Genomic DNA, 20,609 nt, shown 5'->3' with positions numbered 1-20,609 from the left:
TCTTTTCTCTGAATATTTTCCAGTTTTCTCCACCATTGAATTAGAAAACATGTGGCCTCCAAAATCCATAGTAGGGATAAATGTACTTGTGCCAGAAATTTCTGCATATAAGTAGCAATGCACTGGGTAGTATCATTTGTTATTTATTTATGATGAACCATCTATCATAAAATATTTGGGGCCACTGGCCAGAGAGTAGTGCTACTGAAGTCGATAGGCCTGATCCTGGTCCCATACAAATCCTTCGGAGTTTTGTAATTCATGGGGAGTTTTGAGTTCAGTGGGACAAGGTGCAGGTTCAATGGAACTAGTCACAGGAGTAAGACAAGTAAGATTTAATCCTTTATTAAGAGCCTGTTTATGGAAGAAGGCAGCATATGTTAACCACAGCTTTAGCAACTGAATAACAATTTGAAGTTTTGATTTCACAGACCTTATATTTTCAGCTTAGAATACTGAATAGTCACTGTCGCTGCAGGATAATATATATTCAGTCTGTCATTTAGATAAGACACGTGTCTGGTGCTAAAAATAGGTCAGCGAAGTCTAATGGAAATTTTTATAAGAAAAAGACCAAACAGGAATGTTAAGAATGCTTTTTAGTATTATGAATATATATTATACCAAAACAGTGAGTCCTCAGCAAATCTGTACATTACCTTTGCCAGCAACTGTTGTCTTCTTCATTCACATAAAGAAATCATTACTGTGTTTTTTAATCACAATCATCCCACTGCTGAGTGTACTTGCAAGACAACTAGCTAAAAATACAATTCTGGATATTCTTAAAAACAATTATGAATAGTCTTTGAACACTGTGCTATAATTCATCACAAGAGTTCTACAGTTATTTATAAGCTGCTGAAGATACACACTGCTCCAGTGAAGAGAAAAATCCACAGAGCCTCCAAGGTGAATTACAGTCTTATATTTGATTGGAGGGAGTATATTCAAGGATAGACAGAAGCATACAATAATAGAGAAATGGATGGATTCACCTATTCAAAGAATGTCTCTTATCTTTGGAGGGCTGAATCAATTTGAAAATATTTTTTCTGTTGTATTTGACACGTTTCCCCCCCCCAGGATATTTAAACTATTTTATATTAACTGTTGAAGAGTCAAGGAATAGTGTGATAGGAAAACAAAATCAGAGACAAAAATAAAACATTTTCATACGCGTGCATAAAAACATTTGTAGGTGGGAAGATGACACTGAGCAAATAACTAGCAAATTGTGTACCATTGACAATATGCATGTATCTTGTATGTCCATTTATGTTTGTCTGTCTTGTATAGATAGATTGTAAATAGTATTTGTATAGTGCCTATCACAATGTGGCCCTGATTTTGACTGGACCCTTTGGACACTATCATAATAATTATAGTAATGATTAATAGCATACAGTCAGAGGGTTTTCTCATGTGAAGAATAACACACAGAGGCCAGGAAAATTTGCAAGGTTCCATTTATAGAGTTTCCTCTGAAGGTTCCCAAGGGGGAGGATGAAGTTTGCCTTCCTTTGGAAAAAGTAGGCAGTTCTGTGTCTCTGTGCTGGCTTCTAGCCTCCTTGCCTCCTGTAGTGCTCTCCTGGAATGCTGCTAGTGTGGCAGCCTGACCACCGAAAGGAACACACTGAAAGGCTGGAGGGGGTCTCTCAGTTGATCCTTGTTAAAGTATTGGCATTGCATCACTGCAGCAGCAGCCCCCAGAGGTCTGCACCTCCCACCCTTTGAAAGAGGATTGCACTAGAGATGCCTGAACCTCCGTCATGAGTTCATACAGCCCCAGGCTCCTTGCAAGTAAGGGATACAATGCCTGAATAAGGAGAAAAGAATCTGGCCCTTAATTAGCAGCTGTCCCTGTTACTTCATTTTCCATACATGCAGCTTTATAAGTGCCCTCTCAGGTTTTGTAGATGTATTTACAGAGTCACGTACATCCTTCTAGTAAATCCCTTTGTTTCTTTTGCTAGAAAGATATAATTTTGATGAAGTCACAACCTAAGTTATACTGCACACCAGTTGATAATACACACTGAGTTCCTAATACCACAGGTAGACCCTTGTAACACAGTGGCTACCACCCAAGCACTGCCTCATGGCCATAGGTGCCTCTGCAGTGTCCTGCCTCTGTTTTCCCCTTCATCAGGGCTCCTTAAACAAACCTCCACATGGCATTGCTCATCCAATCACAGCCTTTCGGGGAGGGGGGGCTGGTTTCTTTATTATCAGAGAGTTCCTAAAACCAAACACAAAAATCAAATCTACCACCCAGCCTTAAGCTGGGTACAGCCCCTCCTCCCTAGGGTAGTGTCCCTTCCTGCTGTCTGAGCTGCTGGAGAAGATGGAAGGCCTGACCTGCCTTTCCCCAAATGAAAAACAAAACTTTCAGCTGGGTCTTCTTACCTAATCCCAACTCCTCCTTCAGGGACCACTGCAAGAGACCTTCTCTTCCTATATCTTCACTTTGCAGTTCCCCTTCTAGCTCTGCATATCTTTTTGAAAAACATGCAATCTTGATTTAAAAATTGCCAGTGACTGAGAATCCACCACCACTCTTGGTAAATTGTTCAGTATTTAATTACTCTCACTGTTGAAAATTTGCTCCTTATTTCCTGTCTGCATTTGGAACTTCCAACCATTGGATTGGGTTATACGTTTCTCTGCTAGATTGAGGAGTCCAGTATCCAACTTTTGTTCATCATGTAGATCCTTATAGACTATAATCAAGTCACTCCTTATTCTTCTCTTTGGTAAAATAACTGGATTGAGTTCCTGGAATCTACCACTATAAGGCATGTTTACTACTCCTTCGGGCTCTTCTCTAAATCATCTCCAAATTATCAACATTCTTCTTGAATTGTTGACTCCAGAACTGGACACATTATTCTAGTAGTGGTCACACCAGTGCCAAATACAGAGGTAAAATAATCTGTTTGCTCCTACTTGAGATTCCCCTGTTTATGCATCCAAGGATCACATTAGCCCTTTTGGCCACAGAGTAACATTGGGAGCGCATGTTCAGCTGATTATCCATCCTCTCCTGAAATCTTTTTCGGAGTCACTGGTTCCCAGGATAGAATTCCCCATCCTGCAGATATGGCCTACATTCTTTGTTCTTAGATGCATACATTTACATTTAACCATTCTAAAACATATATTGTTTGCTTGTACCCAGCAAACCAAGTGATCCAAATCACTCTGTATCAGTGACCTGTCATCTTCATTATTTACCACGCCCCCAATTTTTGTGTTATTTGCAAACTTTATCAGTGATTTTATCTTTTCTTCCCAGTCATTAATAAAAACATCACGTAACAAAGGGCCAAGAAATAATCCCTCCAGGAGAGAAACACACCCGCTTGATTATTCCCCATTTACAATTACATTTTCAGATTTATCAGTTAGCCAGCTTTTAATGCACTTAATGTGTGCCATGTTAAATTTTATATTGTTGGAGTTTTTCAGACAAAGTGTCTCCCCAGACTATTCACTTACAATTAGGTGACTCCTCATAGTTCTGCTAAATCTCGGGTGAGTTTTCTAGCCATTTTAGTCATAGCAGGGTTATGAGAGACCACCCATATTTGCAAACTGGGGCATGATGAAGATCCTCCCTCAATAATAACCTTTCAAAAGGGAAATACTGGACAGAAGTGTTTCATTTTTTCCAGACTAGCCTGTTGGATGTGGGTAGCTAGCGCAGTAGCTATTTATTACTTGTGTGTCTTTCATTCTGTGTTACATTTGAAATGTTTCCTTGGTCCCTTCCAGTGCTGTATTTTTAACACTTAAAATTCCAAGTTTAATTTATAAAAGGACAAGTTTGCTAGTGAATCCCTCACTCCTATTTCATGATGCATACCAGGAATCTCTCAACACTAGGAGAACCAAAAAAAGGGCAGTAACAGAGGACTGAAAGGCCCCATTATCAGGGCCTGTGCAGGGCCAGACAGTAGGCAGCCTATGTGCACAGGCCACATACCAAATTGTGGTTAGGAGATGTGTAGTGGAGTCAGGGTTGAGGTGGGTCAAGATATCAGAAAGTCAGGGTCAGGCACAGACTTGCCCACAGGGTGCAAGTAGTGGAATCGGGAACAAGCTGGGTCAGGATGCCAGGAAATCAGGGTCAGGTGCTGAGTTGCAGACAGGAGACAAGTAGTTAAGTTGGGGATAAGCCAGAGTCAGGAGCTGGAGTTTAGGGTTCACAGCAAGTTCTGCAGCAGAGCAAGCAGGCTGTCTGTATTGTTGCAGAGACAGCTCCCTATGCTGTCTTCCTGGTTAATATACCAGCATGGGCCAATCAGTGGGCTGCTCAGACTCCACTGGGCAGTACTTCCTGTAATGTCTAGCTTCCCAGGATCCCCCAGCCTCAGCATCCCGTGGCAATGCAGAAATGTTAGCAGCCTGCAATCCTCATGAGAACAGGTTCTTACAGCACCTCCTTCTTCAGGTCCCCCTCTTGGGGTGATACCTGTTTAGGCTTGTTGGGTTGAGTCCTATTGAAAACCCTGACTAGGTCAGGGACATGAACATGGGAAGCCGGAGCCCTCCAGTCTATGAGCTAATACAGGCAACCATGTGTCTGTTGGGAATCAAGGATGGCATGCTCCTCATGACCCTGGATTTTGACTAGTGGAGGCAGGGGTGTGGTTTGGTCGGGAAAGATGTTCTCTATATAGAGCTACCGAATGGAAACATAAAAAAGTGGGTGTATTTTGAGGTATTGGGGAAGCTGTAGTTTAAAGGTAACTGGGTTGATCTGTTGGCATATCTGGAAGGGTCCCAGGAACTGGTGGCCCAGTTTCCAGAAAGGTTGACTGGTCTGGAGATACTTTATGGTGAACCTTACCTTCTGGCCTATTTTGAACACCAGAGCTTCCTGTCATTGATGGTCTACATGTCTCTTGTAGGGCTTCTTCACCTCTTCTAGGTGGTTCTTGAGCTCCTACTGTATGAGATGGATGGCTCTGTTGGACCCAGTTGGTGGCGGCTGGGTTTGGGGAGGTTGCTTGTAGTGCACAGTGAAAATGGGAGTAGAATCTGAGGAATGGGCTCTGAGCTGTAGAGGCATGGTTGGCATTGTTATATGAAAATTTTGCATATAGCAGGAGTGTGGACCAGTTATCTTGGTGATAGTTCACGAAACGTCTCAAGTATTGTTCCAGTACTTGGCTTACCCTTTAGGTTGCCCATCTGTTTGGGGGTAGTATGTGGTGGAAGTTGATAGGCAGACATGCAGTAACCAGAATGCTTAGCACCAAAAGTGAAAGGTAAACTGTGGGGCTTGGTCTGAAACTGTGTATTCTGGAAGTCTGTGAAGATGAACCAGCTCTTGAAGTTTGGCAGTAGCCTCGATAGAGGGTAGTTAGTTGCAGGGGCTGAAGTGGGTCTTTTTAGTCAGACTGTCCACAGCAGGTGTCCCAGTCAGGGAGCACTGGGCTGCTCTGTGCTAATGTTGGGGGAGCCCAGTTGAGCTCTTAGCTGGTGAGAAGGCTAACTACTAGTCCCACCCTTGTGTGGTCTGTGGGGTACGTTCTGTGGTGGAGCTGGAAGGACAACCTGCATTGACTCAGATACCCCTGGAATTTCCAAAGGTTCCTGTCAAGTCGTTTGGGCAGTGGGACCATAGGAGCCTGTTCAGGCAATGGTGGTTTGCTCAGGTACCTAGTGTAGCTGCTTCTCCCTGGGAGCAGGGTAGTTGCTCATGCAGGGTCTATGCTTCTGTTGCAGACTGTGTAGCTTGGCTCTGTGATATGAGGTTCTGTCTGCAGATTGGTGACTTGGTCTTGCAGGTTCTAGGCCCTCGGGGAACTGCTGGTCAGAGGGCAGCCCACCCCTTCCATCTTCTATGAAGGATAGTGTTGCCAGGTGTCTGGTTTTCGCCTGGAACATCCGGTCAAAAAGGGACCCTGGCAGCTCCAGCACTGCTGACTGGGCTGTTAAAAGTCCAGTTGGCGGCAGGGGGATGAGGAGGGGACCTGCAACAGCTCTTTCTGTGGAGCTCGAGGGTGGTGCGAGCCCTGGCGGGCAGGGGGTGGATCCCAGAGAAGGGGCTGGGAAAAGCATTCGGCTGCAGGCTGGGGCTGGCAGGCAGTGGCTGGGGGCTCCTTGCAGAGTGGGCAGTGTGGCCTTTAGGAAGTGCCTTCAGACCCCTCCCTGCCTGGCCCACTGCTCCCCGGGGACTGCTGCACAGGGCTCATCTCAGGACCATGCAACTAGCAGATAAGGGGCTGTGGGATTGTCAGTCTCCTCACAGAGATGAATGAGCTGCACGGAAGCATGGGACTAAAGTTGGACTGCTCTCCCTGGGAATGGGTCCGAGCAGAGTTGGACAGCAGCTGGGTGCGGAGGCCCCAGCCAGCGGCCGGCCTGGGGGGATGAAGGAGAGGGGCTGCTGTCATTGCAAATGATGCGGGGATGGGGAGGGAGCCTGCTGCAGCTCTCTCCCTGGAACTGCTGTGATTTGGGCTACACTGGGGGCACAGCGAGCCAGGGGCAGCAGTGGGGTATGTAAGTGTGTGTCACTTGTGTGGAATTCTCTCCCTGTCTTCCCCCCGCCCGCATTCCAGAGAACAGGAAAAAATTTTGCCCTCAGTGCACTGGCTGAGCCATATGTCCAGGATTCATGGCAGATAGAGCAGCCTCTGAGGCCTGGGAAATGTCAGGGCAGCACTGGTGTGGCTGCTATTTAAGGGGCTACCTGACATCAGCACCTCCTGGAGCCCCCGTGAACTGTACTAGCCAGAGCTGCCCGGAGCCCGAACCCCATCCTGCACCCAAACTCCCTCCTGGAGTCCTCACCCCCTCCCACACCCCAACCCCCTGCCTCAGCCTGGAGGCCCCTCCCACACTCCAAACCCCTTGGCCTCAGCCCCACTCCAGAGCCCACACCCCCAGTCGGAGCCCTCACCCCTTCCCATGCCCCAACCCTCTGCCCCAACCCAGTGAAAATGAGCGAGTGAGCGATGGAGGGAAGGGGGATGGAGTGAACGGGGGTGGGGCTTGGAGAATGGGCAAGGTCTTGGGGCAGGGGGCAGGACTCGGGTGTTCGGTTTCCTGCAATTAGAAAGTTGGCAACCCTAGTGAAGGAGTTGGAGGGGCAAAGAGGGTCTAAGCAAACTGTCAGGCCCAGAGTCAGGGCTGGGCTGTGGGTGACTTTGGCCAGTTACAAAGTTGCAGTCAGGAGATAAGCTTCCTGTTGTTTGTAGCTTCCCAGTGTACCCCAGAAAAAAACAAGTCTGAGCTTCTGGTTGCACTGCAAAAGTATGAGTGGCCTGGAGCCCCATGGTCCCAGCTTCTCATCCTGCAGAATCTGACTCATTTGGCTCAGGAAATATTCTAAGCTACTTAAATTCATTCTAGCTCATCAGCGGCCATTGCATCAACCAGATCTGACTCTTTGCTTTCTCATTTTTTAAAAAGATTGTACTGAGGGTATCAATCCCTGATGTAGGTTTTGAATGCACCAGGGTAAGGGGGAAGACACTTGGACAAGCTGTAACGAAGTCAGTGAAGAAATTGGGGACAGGACACCCTCTCATCTCTGAGATTTTTTTTAGGAATAACTTGAGAACAGGCCAGCTTCTAAAATGGCCACACATAGGTAGCTGCCTGATTATTATTAGGATAATTTTAAGTTACTTAGGACATATGCAAAAGGTGTGACTACCTGGTATTTTACCACCTGCTTACCCATCTCTATTTAAAGTAAAATTCCACTTCACTAGTTTTATATATCATGCTTGTAAGGAATTTGAAATAGAAATTATCATATCCTTAGTGATTCACATTTTCAGATCACATCTCTTACTGAAGAGTTTTGAGGTCACGAGGCCCAATATCATCTCATCCACTTTTTGCTCACAGAACTCCCTTGATTTAAATGGACTTCTTATTTACATCTGTGCAAATGCAATCTCAATAAGGACCATCAGCTCTACTTAAATACACATGTACTGTTCTGTACCTGAAAAATTCATTCATATCCCATTTAAACTTCTTGGCTTGAAGTGTACACGTGTCACCTCAGGAACTGGAGTCCTGATTTTCTAATAACAAATATACTAAGTGCTACAAAAGCATAATGCAGTTAAGCATCACTTCATATAAAGCACCTATAGGTGCCTGTACTTCAGTGTGGTTATTAAATAAGATATCCTAATCCAACAATTAGATCATCAAAGTACCCCATACCTATGTGTTTTGTTTTTATTCGCCCTGCAGACCCAGTATAAGTAAGCACATCTTCATTTCCAAAAAAGGTGTGTTCTTAAATAGCAGTGAAGACAGGACAACTCAGCTTTTAACTTGTGTTAGCAGCTTAAATTAAAGCCAATTGGGGAGCCTGGGGATGAACTTTGGCTACTAACCCGAGATAAAAACTGAGTTGCTATATCTTCACTGCTCTTTTAATTCAAGTTAGCTAACACACATTACCTAACCTGAGTTAAGAGCATATATTTTTTGCAGTGCAGAGAGTGAGCTGGTTTCTCTACCATAAATAGAATTATGTACTAAATTGCAATGTGCAAGCCTCCAAGCAATGGTATGGCACTGGTATCACTAAAGGCCTGATTTGGTTTGCAGCACCTTTATTATGAGTGACCAGGCATGAGAAAGAAAGAATGCAGTTTGAATCCCAGATTATAGATTGAGTTTGCAGGGCTGAAAATTAGATACAATATCTTTCTATTTGTAAACCAAGCACATTCAATGTGGTAATCATTGAGGGACAATAAAGTGGGAAACCCAGAATGATATTTTTACAGTCACTTTTCAGAGTTGAAATGCTCTTTAAAATACACAAATGCACAGAAACTGTATATATAATGATAACTTCCTAAGCACTTGAATGAATAGCAGGAAGGCTCTTCAAACTTTCAGTTAGCTGCAGAATATGGTACATTGGAGTTATTTAATAAGACACCTGCCTTGTTCAGTAGTTACTTCAAGAAAAGGATTTAATTCCATTTTTGCCCATATTCAAGGTTGTTCAGAACTCTGGCGTCTTGAGAATTTTTATAATGATATGCACATTAGTGTTTCTAGGTCTTAAGAATTTTTAGATTGCATACACATGAAAGTTTCTAGGCCTTAAATAGGCAATAACTGACAATTCAAAGACTGTTTTTGAGGCCATTAGTTGACAGTAATAATAGATAACAGTTCTCATGTGTGCATAACCACTATCAAAAAGTGAAATCGCACTGTGCTGGTTATTCCATTTGACTTCCTTTGATTCAGATATTCATTAGTACTATTGCAAAAGTGGCTTTAGTCTGATGGGCTCACTCTGATGTCTAGAAAAGTATTTGCAAACACAACTGAGGGCTGTTGCCATTCTTTTTAGTGCCCTCAATGGGCCTGATACTAACCAGCCGTTTTCCTGTAGACTACTGAAGCTCTGTCATAAGGCTTGGGCCCTGATCCAGTGTTCATTGATGTCAGTGCAAAGACTTTCAGTTACTTCAGTGGACATTGGATAATGCACTTAGCGACTCTGCTAGAGTTAATGTTTAGTGCCACTGCAAACATACACAAACTTAAACTGAAGCATGTGCTAAATCAGGTTATATTTGTCTCCCATCCAGAATACTCCCCATGAAAAACCCAGGTACTCCCTGGAAAAATCTAGGAAAAGAGTATAATTTGTTTTCAAGCCCAGAAGTAACCAATAGCCTAAAATGAAGGAAAAGGAAATGGCTGAGAGAGAGAAAGCCAAAGTAAATAAATAAGATAGCACATTGAAAATATGGAACAGACAAAGATGCAATTCACTAAAGCTACCAAATGAATTGGTGTTAGTGATACATACTCATCCTTGCTTCTTATGAAAATGTTATTTAGAATGTCAGAAGATGATCCCATCCAGAATACTCCCCATGAAAAACCCAGGTACTCCCTGGAAAAATCTAGGAAAAGAGTATAATTTGTTTTCAAGCCCAGAAGTAACCAATAGCCTAAAATGAAGGAAAAGGAAATGGCTGAGAGAGAGAAAGCCAAAGTAAATAAATAAGATAGCACATTGAAAATATGGAACAGACAAAGATGCAATTCACTAAAGCTACCAAATGAATTGGTGTTAGTGATACATAGTCATCCTTGCTTCTTATGAAAATGTTATTTAGAATGTCAGAAGATGATAAGAAAAAAAATATAGTAGAAATGAAGGAGAGGGGGGAAAAGGTACAATGCAATATCCAAAACGTCCTCATATGTAAAATATTAACATGACATCAAAAAGTAAGATAGTTATGAGTCTTTCCACCAAGGTTTATTGTTGTTTATTATATTTATTAATGATCTAGAAAGGGGGATAATAAGAGAGGGACCAAAATCTGTAGATGTATGAAATATATGTCACTGGCCACTGGGCCACTTTTGAGCTACTACATCTTTAAGAAAGAAAGATTGTGCAGGTCCTTGTGCCCTTTCAGCCACTACATTAGTGTTTAGAAGAAAACTGATCTTTTTTTTTTCTTGTTTTAAAATACCCTGATACTGCTGTGCTTAATGCAAAAAGGTCTCTTTGTTAAGAAACTAAGGAAGAAGCTGTTTGAAACACTACAACTGCTAGCTATTTCCATCTATCTCAATAATGCAATAAACAGGCCTCCTGTGTGTCAGAAATACATTATTTAACCTGAAATATAAGGCTTGCCCTTCTGGAAGGGAAATCACAGTGGAAAAATGAGAATCGCACAGGAATTAGTATATTAAAGGCAACATGATTCTAGATGTTAAATCAGAGCTCTTGGGAATGTAGCAAAATGTCCCACAGCCTTCAGTGAGTTCATGGCAGAGGATGTCCTTATGTGTATGTGCCTGAGACCAAATCACCAGGGAAAATGGAGATGCTAAGGTTCATCCATGCAATGTCAGTCAGTTGCCCTCACACTGATTAGCACTTTGCAACTCCCTCTAGCATGTCTGTTTCAGTTCCACTGTGCATCTTTTCTTGTTCTTTGGGATGAGCTGTAGTTGCAGATTCCTAGACAAAACCTCTACTTGTTTTTTTTTTTTACCCTGTACATAGGAGGCCTGTTTATTGCATTATTGAGATAGAGGGAAATAGCTAGCGGTTTTAATGTTTCAAACAGCTTCTTCCTTAGTTTCTTGACAAACTAGCCTTTTTTTTTTGCATTAAGCACAGCAATATCAGCTCACATAAAAAAATATGCTGACACTAAAGCCGGTATATTGCATTTTTTCTTTCTTCATTTTTTATAACTAAGGAGCCAAATCTTGCAGTTCTTATCCCTTACTCTAGCAAAGGTTTCACTGCAGGACTGAGTAGGCACTAAAGGTTTTGGCTCAAGGACATCTCCTGTCTTTCATTTTCTTTTTTGATAAGGAATTCATTTCCCCCCTGCTTCGTACTTCCCACCTGAAATCATAGTCCTTTGCATTTATCACATCATAATCCTCTCCAGAGCAAGCAGTTGTGATACTGCAAGCAGAAGATTATGACTTTAAGTGGAGAATAAGCTCAGAAGCAGATGAGGTCTTAAAGTGACAAAGATCCTGTTTTCTTGCTAGTTTCAGAGTAGCAGCCGTGTTAGTCTGTATTCGCAAAAAGAAAAGGAGTACTTGTGGCACCTTAGAGACTAACAAATTTATTAGAGCATAAGCTTTCGTGAGCTACAGCTCACTTCATCGGATGCATTTGGTGGAAAAAACAGAGGAGAGATTTATATACACACACACAGAGAACATGAAACAATGGGTTTATCATACACACTGTAAGGAGAGTGATCACTTAAGATAAGCCATCACCAACAGCAGGGGGGGGAAGGAGGAAAACCTTTCATGGTGACAAGCAGGTAGGCTAATTCCAGCAGTTAACAAGAATATCAGAGGAACAGTGGGGGGTGGGGTGGGAGGGAGAAATACCATGGGGAAATAGTTTTACTTTGTGTAATGACTCATCCATTCCCAGTCTCTATTCAAGCCTAAGTTAATTGTATCCAGTTTGCAAATTAATTCCAATTCAGCAGTCTCTCGTTGGAGTCTGTTTTTGAAGCTTTTTTGTTGAAGTATAGCCACTCTTAGGTCTGTGATTGAGTGACCAGAGAGATTGAAGTGTTCTCCAACTGGTTTTTGAATGTTATAATTCTTGACGTCTGATTTGTGTCCATTCATTCTTTTACGTAGAGACTGTCCAGTTTGGCCAATGTACATGGCAGAGGGGCATTGCTGGCACATGATGGCATATATCACATTGGTAGATGCGCAGGTGAACGAGCCTCTGATAGTGTGGCTGATGTGATTAGGCCCTATGATGGTATCCCCTGAATAGATATGTGGACAGAGTTGGCAACGGGCTTTGTTGCAAGGATAGGTTCCTGGGTTAGTGGTTCTGTTGTGTGGTGTGTGGTTGCTGGTGAGTATTTGCTTCAGATTGGGGGGCTGTCTGTAAGCAAGGACTGGTCTGTCTCCCAAGATCTGAGAGAGCGATGGCTCGTCCTTCAGGATAGGTTGTAGATCCTTGATGATGCGTTGGAGGGGTTTTAGTTGGGGGCTGAAGGTGATGGCTAGTGGCGTTCTGTTGTTTTCTTTGTTGGGCCTGTCCTGTAGTAGGTGACTTCTGCGTACTCTTCTGGCTCTGTCAATCTGTTTCTTCACTTCAGCAGGTGGGTACTGTAGTTGTAGGAATGCATGATAGAGATCTTGTAGGTGTTTGTGTCTGTCTGAGGGGTTGGAGCAAATGCGGTTATATACTAGCGCTTGGCTGTAGACAATGGATCGAGTGGTATGATCTGGATGAAAGCTAGAGGCATGTAGGTAGGAATAGCGGTCAGTAGGTTTCCGATATAGGGTGGTGTTTATGTGACCATTGCTTATTAGCACCGTAGTGTCCAGGAAGTGGATCTCTTGTGTGGACTGGTCCAGGCTGAGGTTGATGGTGGGATGGAAATTGTTGAAATCATGGTGGAATTCCTCAAGAGCTTCTTTTCCATGGGTCCAGACCTAAGAGTGGCTATACTTCAACAAAAAAGCTTCAAAAACAGACTCCAACGAGAGACTGCTGAATTGGAATTAATTTGCAAACTGGATACAATTAACTTAGGCTTGAATAGAGACTGGGAATGGATGAGTCATTACACAAAGTAAAACTATTTCCCCATGGTATTTCTCCCTCCCACCCCACCCCCCACTGTTCCTCTGATATTCTTGTTAACTGCTGGAATTAGCCTACCTGCTTGTCACCATGAAAGGTTTTCCTCCTTCCCCCCCCTGCTGTTGGTGATGGCTTATCTTAAGTGATCACTCTCCTTACAGTGTGTATGATAAACCCATTGTTTCATGTTCTCTGTGTGTGTGTATATAAATCTCTCCTCTGTTTTTTCCACCAAATGCATCCGATGAAGTGAGCTGTAGCTCACGAAAGCTTATGCTCTAATAAATTTGTTAGTCTCTAAGGTGCCACAAGTACTCCTTTTCTTTTGACATAAAGTCATTCAGTGAGAGAGAGCCACATGCTTAAATCCCTCTTTGGCACGCATCTCTAAGCACTTTTAGAGCTGCTTAGCTTTTACCAAATATTTGTGTTACATAAATATGCAATCCTGGAGAATTGTATCTAGCTCTGAGGGGACTGGGGGAATGGCTAATGTGCCCTGCATATGACCAGGCTTCAACCAGTAGCCAGTCCTGAATCTGTAGCTAAAATTTAGCATATATTTGGAGTTCAAACTCATTCAGAACTCAGAATGGGTTCACTAGTCATATCATCTTTAAAGATTACTTTCCTGACAGAGGATTAAAATTGCTGATGCACATTCCTGTTTTTACAGAAAGAGAAGGTCCTCACCAGGAAACTAAAGATTTGAACAACTGTATAAATAGTTCTCTTTGTACTATATTATTTTTCCTTAATTCATTGAATGTTCACTTTGATTATTTTGACTAGATATCATAAACTGTTTATATTTCTTATTTATTTCATAGTGCAGGTGAACAGAAACTGGGGCAAAAAGATTTTTCTCTTGCAATAGTATGACATAGCATCATGGATTTACATCTTTTAATATTTGTGGATCACACAAAATCCACAAGTTTCTTGGCTGCATTACCTTACTTTAGGCTGTTTTTTGCTAGCCACTATGGATATGATCCTTCTCGTGTTGAAGGAGTTGGGGACCAAATTCTGCTGTAACTTACACCCTGTGCAATTGGAATTGGATAGGGTATAATTAAGAGCAGAATTTGGCCCTGGTAGTTTTGCCTTTGACTTCAGAGAGAGCAAAATCAAGATCAGTGATTTTTATAAACACCCTGCCTACTCCACAGAAATGAATGTTCTTTAAAGGAAAGTTCCACAGTTTAGTTATAAAAATCTCTCTTTCTCTCACATGCAAAAACTATATTAAAAGAATGTCAGGGTAGCTATATCAAGTATCTAAAAGTTAGGAAATGTCAGAATTTAGGTTAGCCATGGGACCTCATTTTAGCTCCTTTCGCACATGTATTATGATAGTCTTGTTCCACATCAGATACAAAGTCTGAGGTTGAACCAAGAATAGAGCCCAACTCTCCAGTGTCCCAGTGGAGTGACTTAAACACAAGTGTAATTCCTTTCTCTTCTTTACAACTCTCTGCTTCATTCACTGACCATCCTGTGCATTGAATGAGGCATGGGTAAGGGAAAACAAATAGTGTGTGATCATGTAATGAAAGACTGTATCAGAATGCATAGGAACAAAGGGAGCATATTAAGGTTGCATTTTTAACATAATTTTTATATGTAATAAACTTGTTTTTTAAAAAATAAAACTGAAAAACCAGAAATGACATCCTATGGAACTTTATTCACCTCTCAGCCCTGCATGGGATAAAAGCAGGATTGGAATCCAGGACCACAATGCAGACTTGCTGGTAGCAATGGTGTTATTTTCTACATGGGCCACCCATTACAGGGTGATGAAGCACACACACTGGCATTAGCTCACACAGCTATTTTCTAGACATGTTAAAAATATTGGGAATTAGGAATTCTTGGTTTTATTTTCGGCTGTGAAATGGAACATGGTCTTTTGGTTACAGATAACACAGCCAAGGATGCATATGACACATGCATTGTGAAAAGCAGTGTGACTAAGTCGATGAGATGATAAATTAGGGACCTGGGTTCTATTCCCAGGCTCAGTAAGAGCTGGGAACATATTCAGTGCTGTTGGTGTGTGTTGGATTGGAGCACGGTCAGTGTGATTGACTTGTAGGAGCTTCATGATACTGGGAGCATGCTTAATGCAGTTGGCATGTAGGGATTGGGGTGTCAGCCTTGGTGGTGTAGTTGGCCTGTGGGAATGAAGCTTCATACGGCTGGAAGCATGTTCAGAGATGTTCACAGCAAGCCTCTAATAAGCTTTACTGAGCATGTCAAACAACAACTTTCAGAAGCCCATAACTTTGTCAATTCTGGGTGGATTTGTGTTGTGACAGCATAAGACAGCCTCTTGGCCTGAGGAATATTCTGCTGCCAAATTTCAAGTTCCTCCTCCAAACCCTTGAAGTGGTAGAGCTCTTAAAAGAAATGGTTGGCAACAAATTAACATTGGCAAACATTGAACCATTTTTGCTGGAATTCTCCAAAACAGTTCAGCCTGAGGCAGAGAGCAGGTACAGAAAATTTTAATCTAAATAGAGATTGGCAAAGATGGAAGCAACTGAAAGCATAGGCTTATAACGAAAAATGTTAAGCAACCTTAATTAAAGATGTAATGGCCAGCTCTGCCTATAATAGTTATAATCTATATCTATATATAGAGAGAGAGAGAGAATGTGATGCTTAAACTACTTAATAATGTTCCTTTACTGCTGCATGCTAATTTTATTATTACAATATTTGTAAACCTTCATCCTCAGTGTGTTTTCTCTCAAATCCTAATAATTAATAAAATCCTTACAACATTTCTTTTTGTTACGTTGCTGCATTCTGAGAATTGTCAAATATTGCAATTGTCTTTTCTGTGTCATAGGGTTTTAGACCAAGTCCTCGTCATGCTAGAAGACGTGTAGCACCTCGCCTTGAAGAAACACAGCCTCTAGCGGAAGTACATCACTTGAGTGAACAAGAAACTTCCATAAGGAAAAGAAAAATCAAGAAAAACAGCAGAGTTCAGCCAGAATTTTACCATTCTGTTCAAGTCACACCAACTCGAAAACCTGTGAGTATTCTACTTTTGTAGTATAATGACACACAAAATGTCAGATTGAAGCATGGAATATATTTTTATTTTGTGAGATGTGTATGGGCATTACTGTGTTTATCACTTCAGAAAACCCCCAAATCTCATGACCAACAACTGCATATATAAATTTGTTAGTGTTTTTAATGTCAATGCTTAACTGATTGTTTTAACCCAGCTATGAAGGTATTTATTTAGAATTTTGACTTTTAGTCAAAAATTAAGTACTGAAATCATCCTAACATAATTTTTGCATGTATTTTTTGACACATGACATATATTCTGATGAAAGGCCTCACAGGATTAGACCTGTCAAAGATTCTAGGTACTGTACTGAAATGTTGTTTGGTCTCAACACCAGCTACATTTTTGCAAAGACAATTTAGAAGTCTCTTCAGCTCTATGCTACAGTTGCCACTTTTTTGTTATGCAAAATTTGGATCAAGACCCACCTTTCTTCACTCTAATGCCTGGCCTACACACATATTTTGTACCAGTATAACTATTTTGGTTAGGGGTGATTTTTTACTGAAATACTTACGCAGGCGCAACTCCTAGTGTGGACATGATAGACCAGTATAAAGATTCTTTATACAAGTACAGCTTATTTCCTTTCCCGTATGGGAATGAGCTGTACTGCTGTAAACACCTTTATATAAATATGACCTGCATCCACAGTAGGGGGACTGTACTTCTTTAACTAGACTGGTATTGTTAAAGCAGTACAACTTTGGTGTGTAGACAAGCCCTAATAAAGCCCCTGTCCTTGTTCCTCTTATTAAATTGCATCCCCTAGAATAAGCTACTTACTTCTAACACAGAGCTGAGATGGGCTCTGTTTGCCAGAAGCTGGGAATGAGCAACAAGGGATGGATCACTTGATGATTACCTGTTCTGTTCATTCCCTCTGGGGCACCTCGCACTGGCCACTGTCGGAAAACAGGATACTGGGCTAGATGGACCTTTGGTCTGACCCAGTAGGGCCATTCTTACATTCTTATGTTCTTAATCGTTATTAAGCACAATAATCAGTGTAAGATCTTCCAGCAGATCTTAGTCTCTCCTATCCTCTCCCTTTTACCTTCCCCCAGTTAACTCTCTTATCCCCACTTGTTTCTCTTATCCCCTTACTATTGTCTCTTTTCATACCATTTTAGTACTCCTCTTCTCCACTGTCCTGTATTCTTTTTCCTCTACTTTCTATTTACGCTAGTCCTTTTTGCTCCGAACACCATCTTGTTCTCACTCTCCTATGCCATACTCCCTTTGTCAGTTGGTCTCCCTTGATTTAAAGTCCTTTCCCCTTTGCCAGCTCTACCATTCTTTTCTCTTCCCCTGCTCTGTCCTCTTTTAGTCATTTTCCCCCTTGTTCTCTGCCTTTCCTCCCTTCCCTCCCTCTCTTTCCCCTTTCATCTGCCCCCACTCCACTTTTCTCCCTTTTCCAGATTCCCCTTTCTGCTGCATCATTCTTTACCTCTTTCAAACCTGCATAGCATGCTTGTGCTGAAGGAGCACTTAACTATGGTGCTTCTACATTTCTGGGACTATTGATTGACTACCTCTGATTGCCTGCATGGAGAGCAGAGCACTTGAGGTGCTGGATGAGTGAGTGCCCAAATAAGTATGTTAGTCTATAAGGTGCCACAAGTACTCCTCATAGTTTTTGGACTAGCAATGTGAACTTGCATGAGCAGCAAGCTCATATTGCAAGAAAGAGTTTTCTATGCAAAACCAGAAACACATCATGGAGACCTGGGAACCAGACAAAGGGATACAACAAGACAAAACACCAGATGGAGGGTAATCTTACCATGTGTTTTGCCATCCATCTTATTTTAGTGGGTCTGTGCAATATTCTGTAAAACCAGCCATTATGAAATTAATATCGTAAATCCCAACTTTAGAGAACATTTCCCTAGGTGCTGTTATGGTTATAGGATTAATTTGATATTATTTTTGTACCCTATAGCTAGTGCTGTGTCTTTGAACGGTGTCCGGTTCCATGTTTTCAGTAAGAACACATGATATAAACATAAATTAGCCCTTTAACTTTATTAAACTGCAAGGAAAATTTAACTGACAAAATCAGCTTTTTCTCTTTCATCTTAAATTATGATGAAATTGTTAATAAGTTCCTATTGACATTATGAATAGGGTTGATGCCATGACATTGCATTGCAGCTTTGTGGTGTTTCATGGGATCCCAAAAATTACTTATGGAGATGGAAAGGCTTGTTATGCCATCCTGTCATGCATTTCCCTGTCAGTTCAGGCTTGTTCCCTACAGTACATTTTCTCATGCTTTGTTCAGTCTAGTTTTTATGTCTCAGATACTGATGCTTCTACCATTTCTCTTTGGATACTATTCCACATTCTAATATACAGTAATACTGCCAGGAATTTTCTTGATCTTCAGCCTCCAGTTTTCTTTCTGTATTTTTTATCCTGTCACTCCTAGTTATACCTACTTGTACTGCCCTTAAATAATTTTTCTGCCTTCTTCATGTTTACACACTATAAATATTTGTAGACTCTTGTCATGTCCCTCCCCCTCCCCCCTTAGTCATCACTTGGGCAGCTTATACATATTTACTGTTTTAATCTCTCCACAAAAATGGTTTCCTCCAGCTCTCTGATAATTTTTCTTGCTTTTCTCTTAACTTCCTCTACTTTGTCAATATATTTCTGTCAATGAGGTGCTTTGCTATGTGCACAGCATTTCAAGTGTGGTCACGCCAGAACCAAATAAAAAGAAATCACCGTAGAACTTCATAGAAAGAGATTACCAGGGCAGAAAAGGTGGGGGAGCTGCATTGTATGTAAGGGAGCAGTATGACTGCTCAGAGCTCCGGTATGAAACTACAGAAAAACCTGAGTGTCTCTGGATTAAGTTTAGAAGCGTGAGCAACAAGGGTGATGTTGTGGTGGTAGTCTGCTATAAACCACTGGACCAGGGGGATGAGATGGATGAGGCTTTCTTCCGGCATCTAATGGAAGTTACGAGATCGCAGGCCCTAGTTCTTATGGGAGACTTCAATCACCCTGATATCTGCTAGGAGAGCAATACAGCGGTGCACAGACAATCCAGGAAGTTTTTGGAAAGTGTAGGGGACAATTTCCTGGTGCAAGTGCTGGAGGAACCAACTAGGGGCAGAGCTCCTTCTTGACCTGCTGCTCACAAACCGGGAAGAATTAGTAGGGGAAGCAAAAGCGGATGGGAACCTGGGAGGCAGTGACCATGAGATGGTTGAGTTAAGGATCCTGACACAAGGAAGAAAGGAGAGCAGCAGAATATGGACCCTGGACTTCAGAAAAGCAGACTTTAACAACCTCAGGGAACTGATGGGCAGGATCCCCTGGGAGAATAACATGAGGGGGAAAGGAGTCCAGGAGAGCTGGCTATATTTTAAAGAATACTTATTGAGGTTACCAGAACAAACCATCCCGAAGTATAGGAAGAATAGTAAATATGGCAGGTGACCAGCTTGGCTTCACAGTGAAATCCTTGCTGATCTTAAACACAAAAAAGAAGCTTACAAAAAGTGGAAGATTGGACAAATGACCAGGGAAGAGTATAAAAATGTTGCTCGGGCATGCAGGAATGAAATCAGGAAGGCCAAATCACACCTGGAGTTGCAGCTAGCAAGAGATGTTAGGAGTAACAAGAAGGGTTTCTTCAGGTATGTTAGCAACAAGAAGAAAGTCAAGGAAAGTGTGGGCCCCTTCCTGAATGAGGGAGGCAACCTAGTGACAGAGGATGTGGAAAAAGCTAATGTACTCAATGCTTTTTTGGCTTCTGTCTTCACAAACAAGGTCAGCTCCCAGACTGCTGCACTGGGCAGCACAGCATAGGGAGGAGGTGACCAGCCCTCTGTGAAGAAAGAAGTGGTTTGGGACTATTTAGAAAAGCTGGATAAGCACAAGTCCCTGGGGCCAGATGCGCTGCATCCGAGAGTGCTAAAGGAGTTGGCGGATGTGATTGCAGAGCCATTGGCCATTATCTTTGAAAACTCATGGTGATCAGGGGAGGTCCCGGACGACTGGAAAAAGACTAATGTAGTGCCCATCTTTAAAAAAGGGAAGGAGGAGGATCCTGGGAACTACAGGCCAGTTAGCCTCACCTCAGTCCCTGGAAAAATCATGGAGCAGTCCTCAAGGAATCAATTCTGAAGCACTTAGAGGAGAGGAAAGTGATCAGGAACAGTCAGCATGGATTCACCAAGGGCAAGTCATGCCTGACTAATCTAATTTCCTTCTATGACGAGATAATTGGCTCTGTGGATGAGGGGAAAGCAGTGGACATGTTGTTCCTTGACTTTAGCAAAGCTTTTGATACAGTCTCCCACAGTATTCTTGCCAGCAAGTTAAAGAAGTATGGGCTGGATGAATGGACGATAAGGTGGATAGAAAGCT

At 42.2% G+C, this 20,609-nt stretch overlaps 1 protein-coding gene across 5 annotated transcripts in view; it reads left to right on the top strand.

Moving 5' to 3' along the window:
* DST (dystonin) overlaps window positions 1-20,609 on the top strand; it is a 468,601-nt gene that overhangs the window by 6,262 nt on the left and 441,730 nt on the right. For all 5 annotated transcript variants that reach the window (XM_038397725.2, XM_038397722.2, XM_038397727.2 and 2 more), the window contains exon 3: window positions 15,987-16,175. In XM_038397725.2, the coding sequence (XP_038253653.1) occupies window positions 15,987-16,175 (189 nt within the window). The remainder of the gene's footprint in view (window positions 1-15,986; window positions 16,176-20,609) is intronic.

The sequence above is a fragment of the Dermochelys coriacea genome, chromosome 3, assembly GCF_009764565.3.
Source record: "Dermochelys coriacea isolate rDerCor1 chromosome 3, rDerCor1.pri.v4, whole genome shotgun sequence".
Lineage (NCBI taxonomy): Eukaryota > Metazoa > Chordata > Testudines > Dermochelyidae > Dermochelys > Dermochelys coriacea.
Note: the sequence above shows the minus strand (reverse complement) of the source record. Positions and strands in the feature narration are given on the sequence as shown.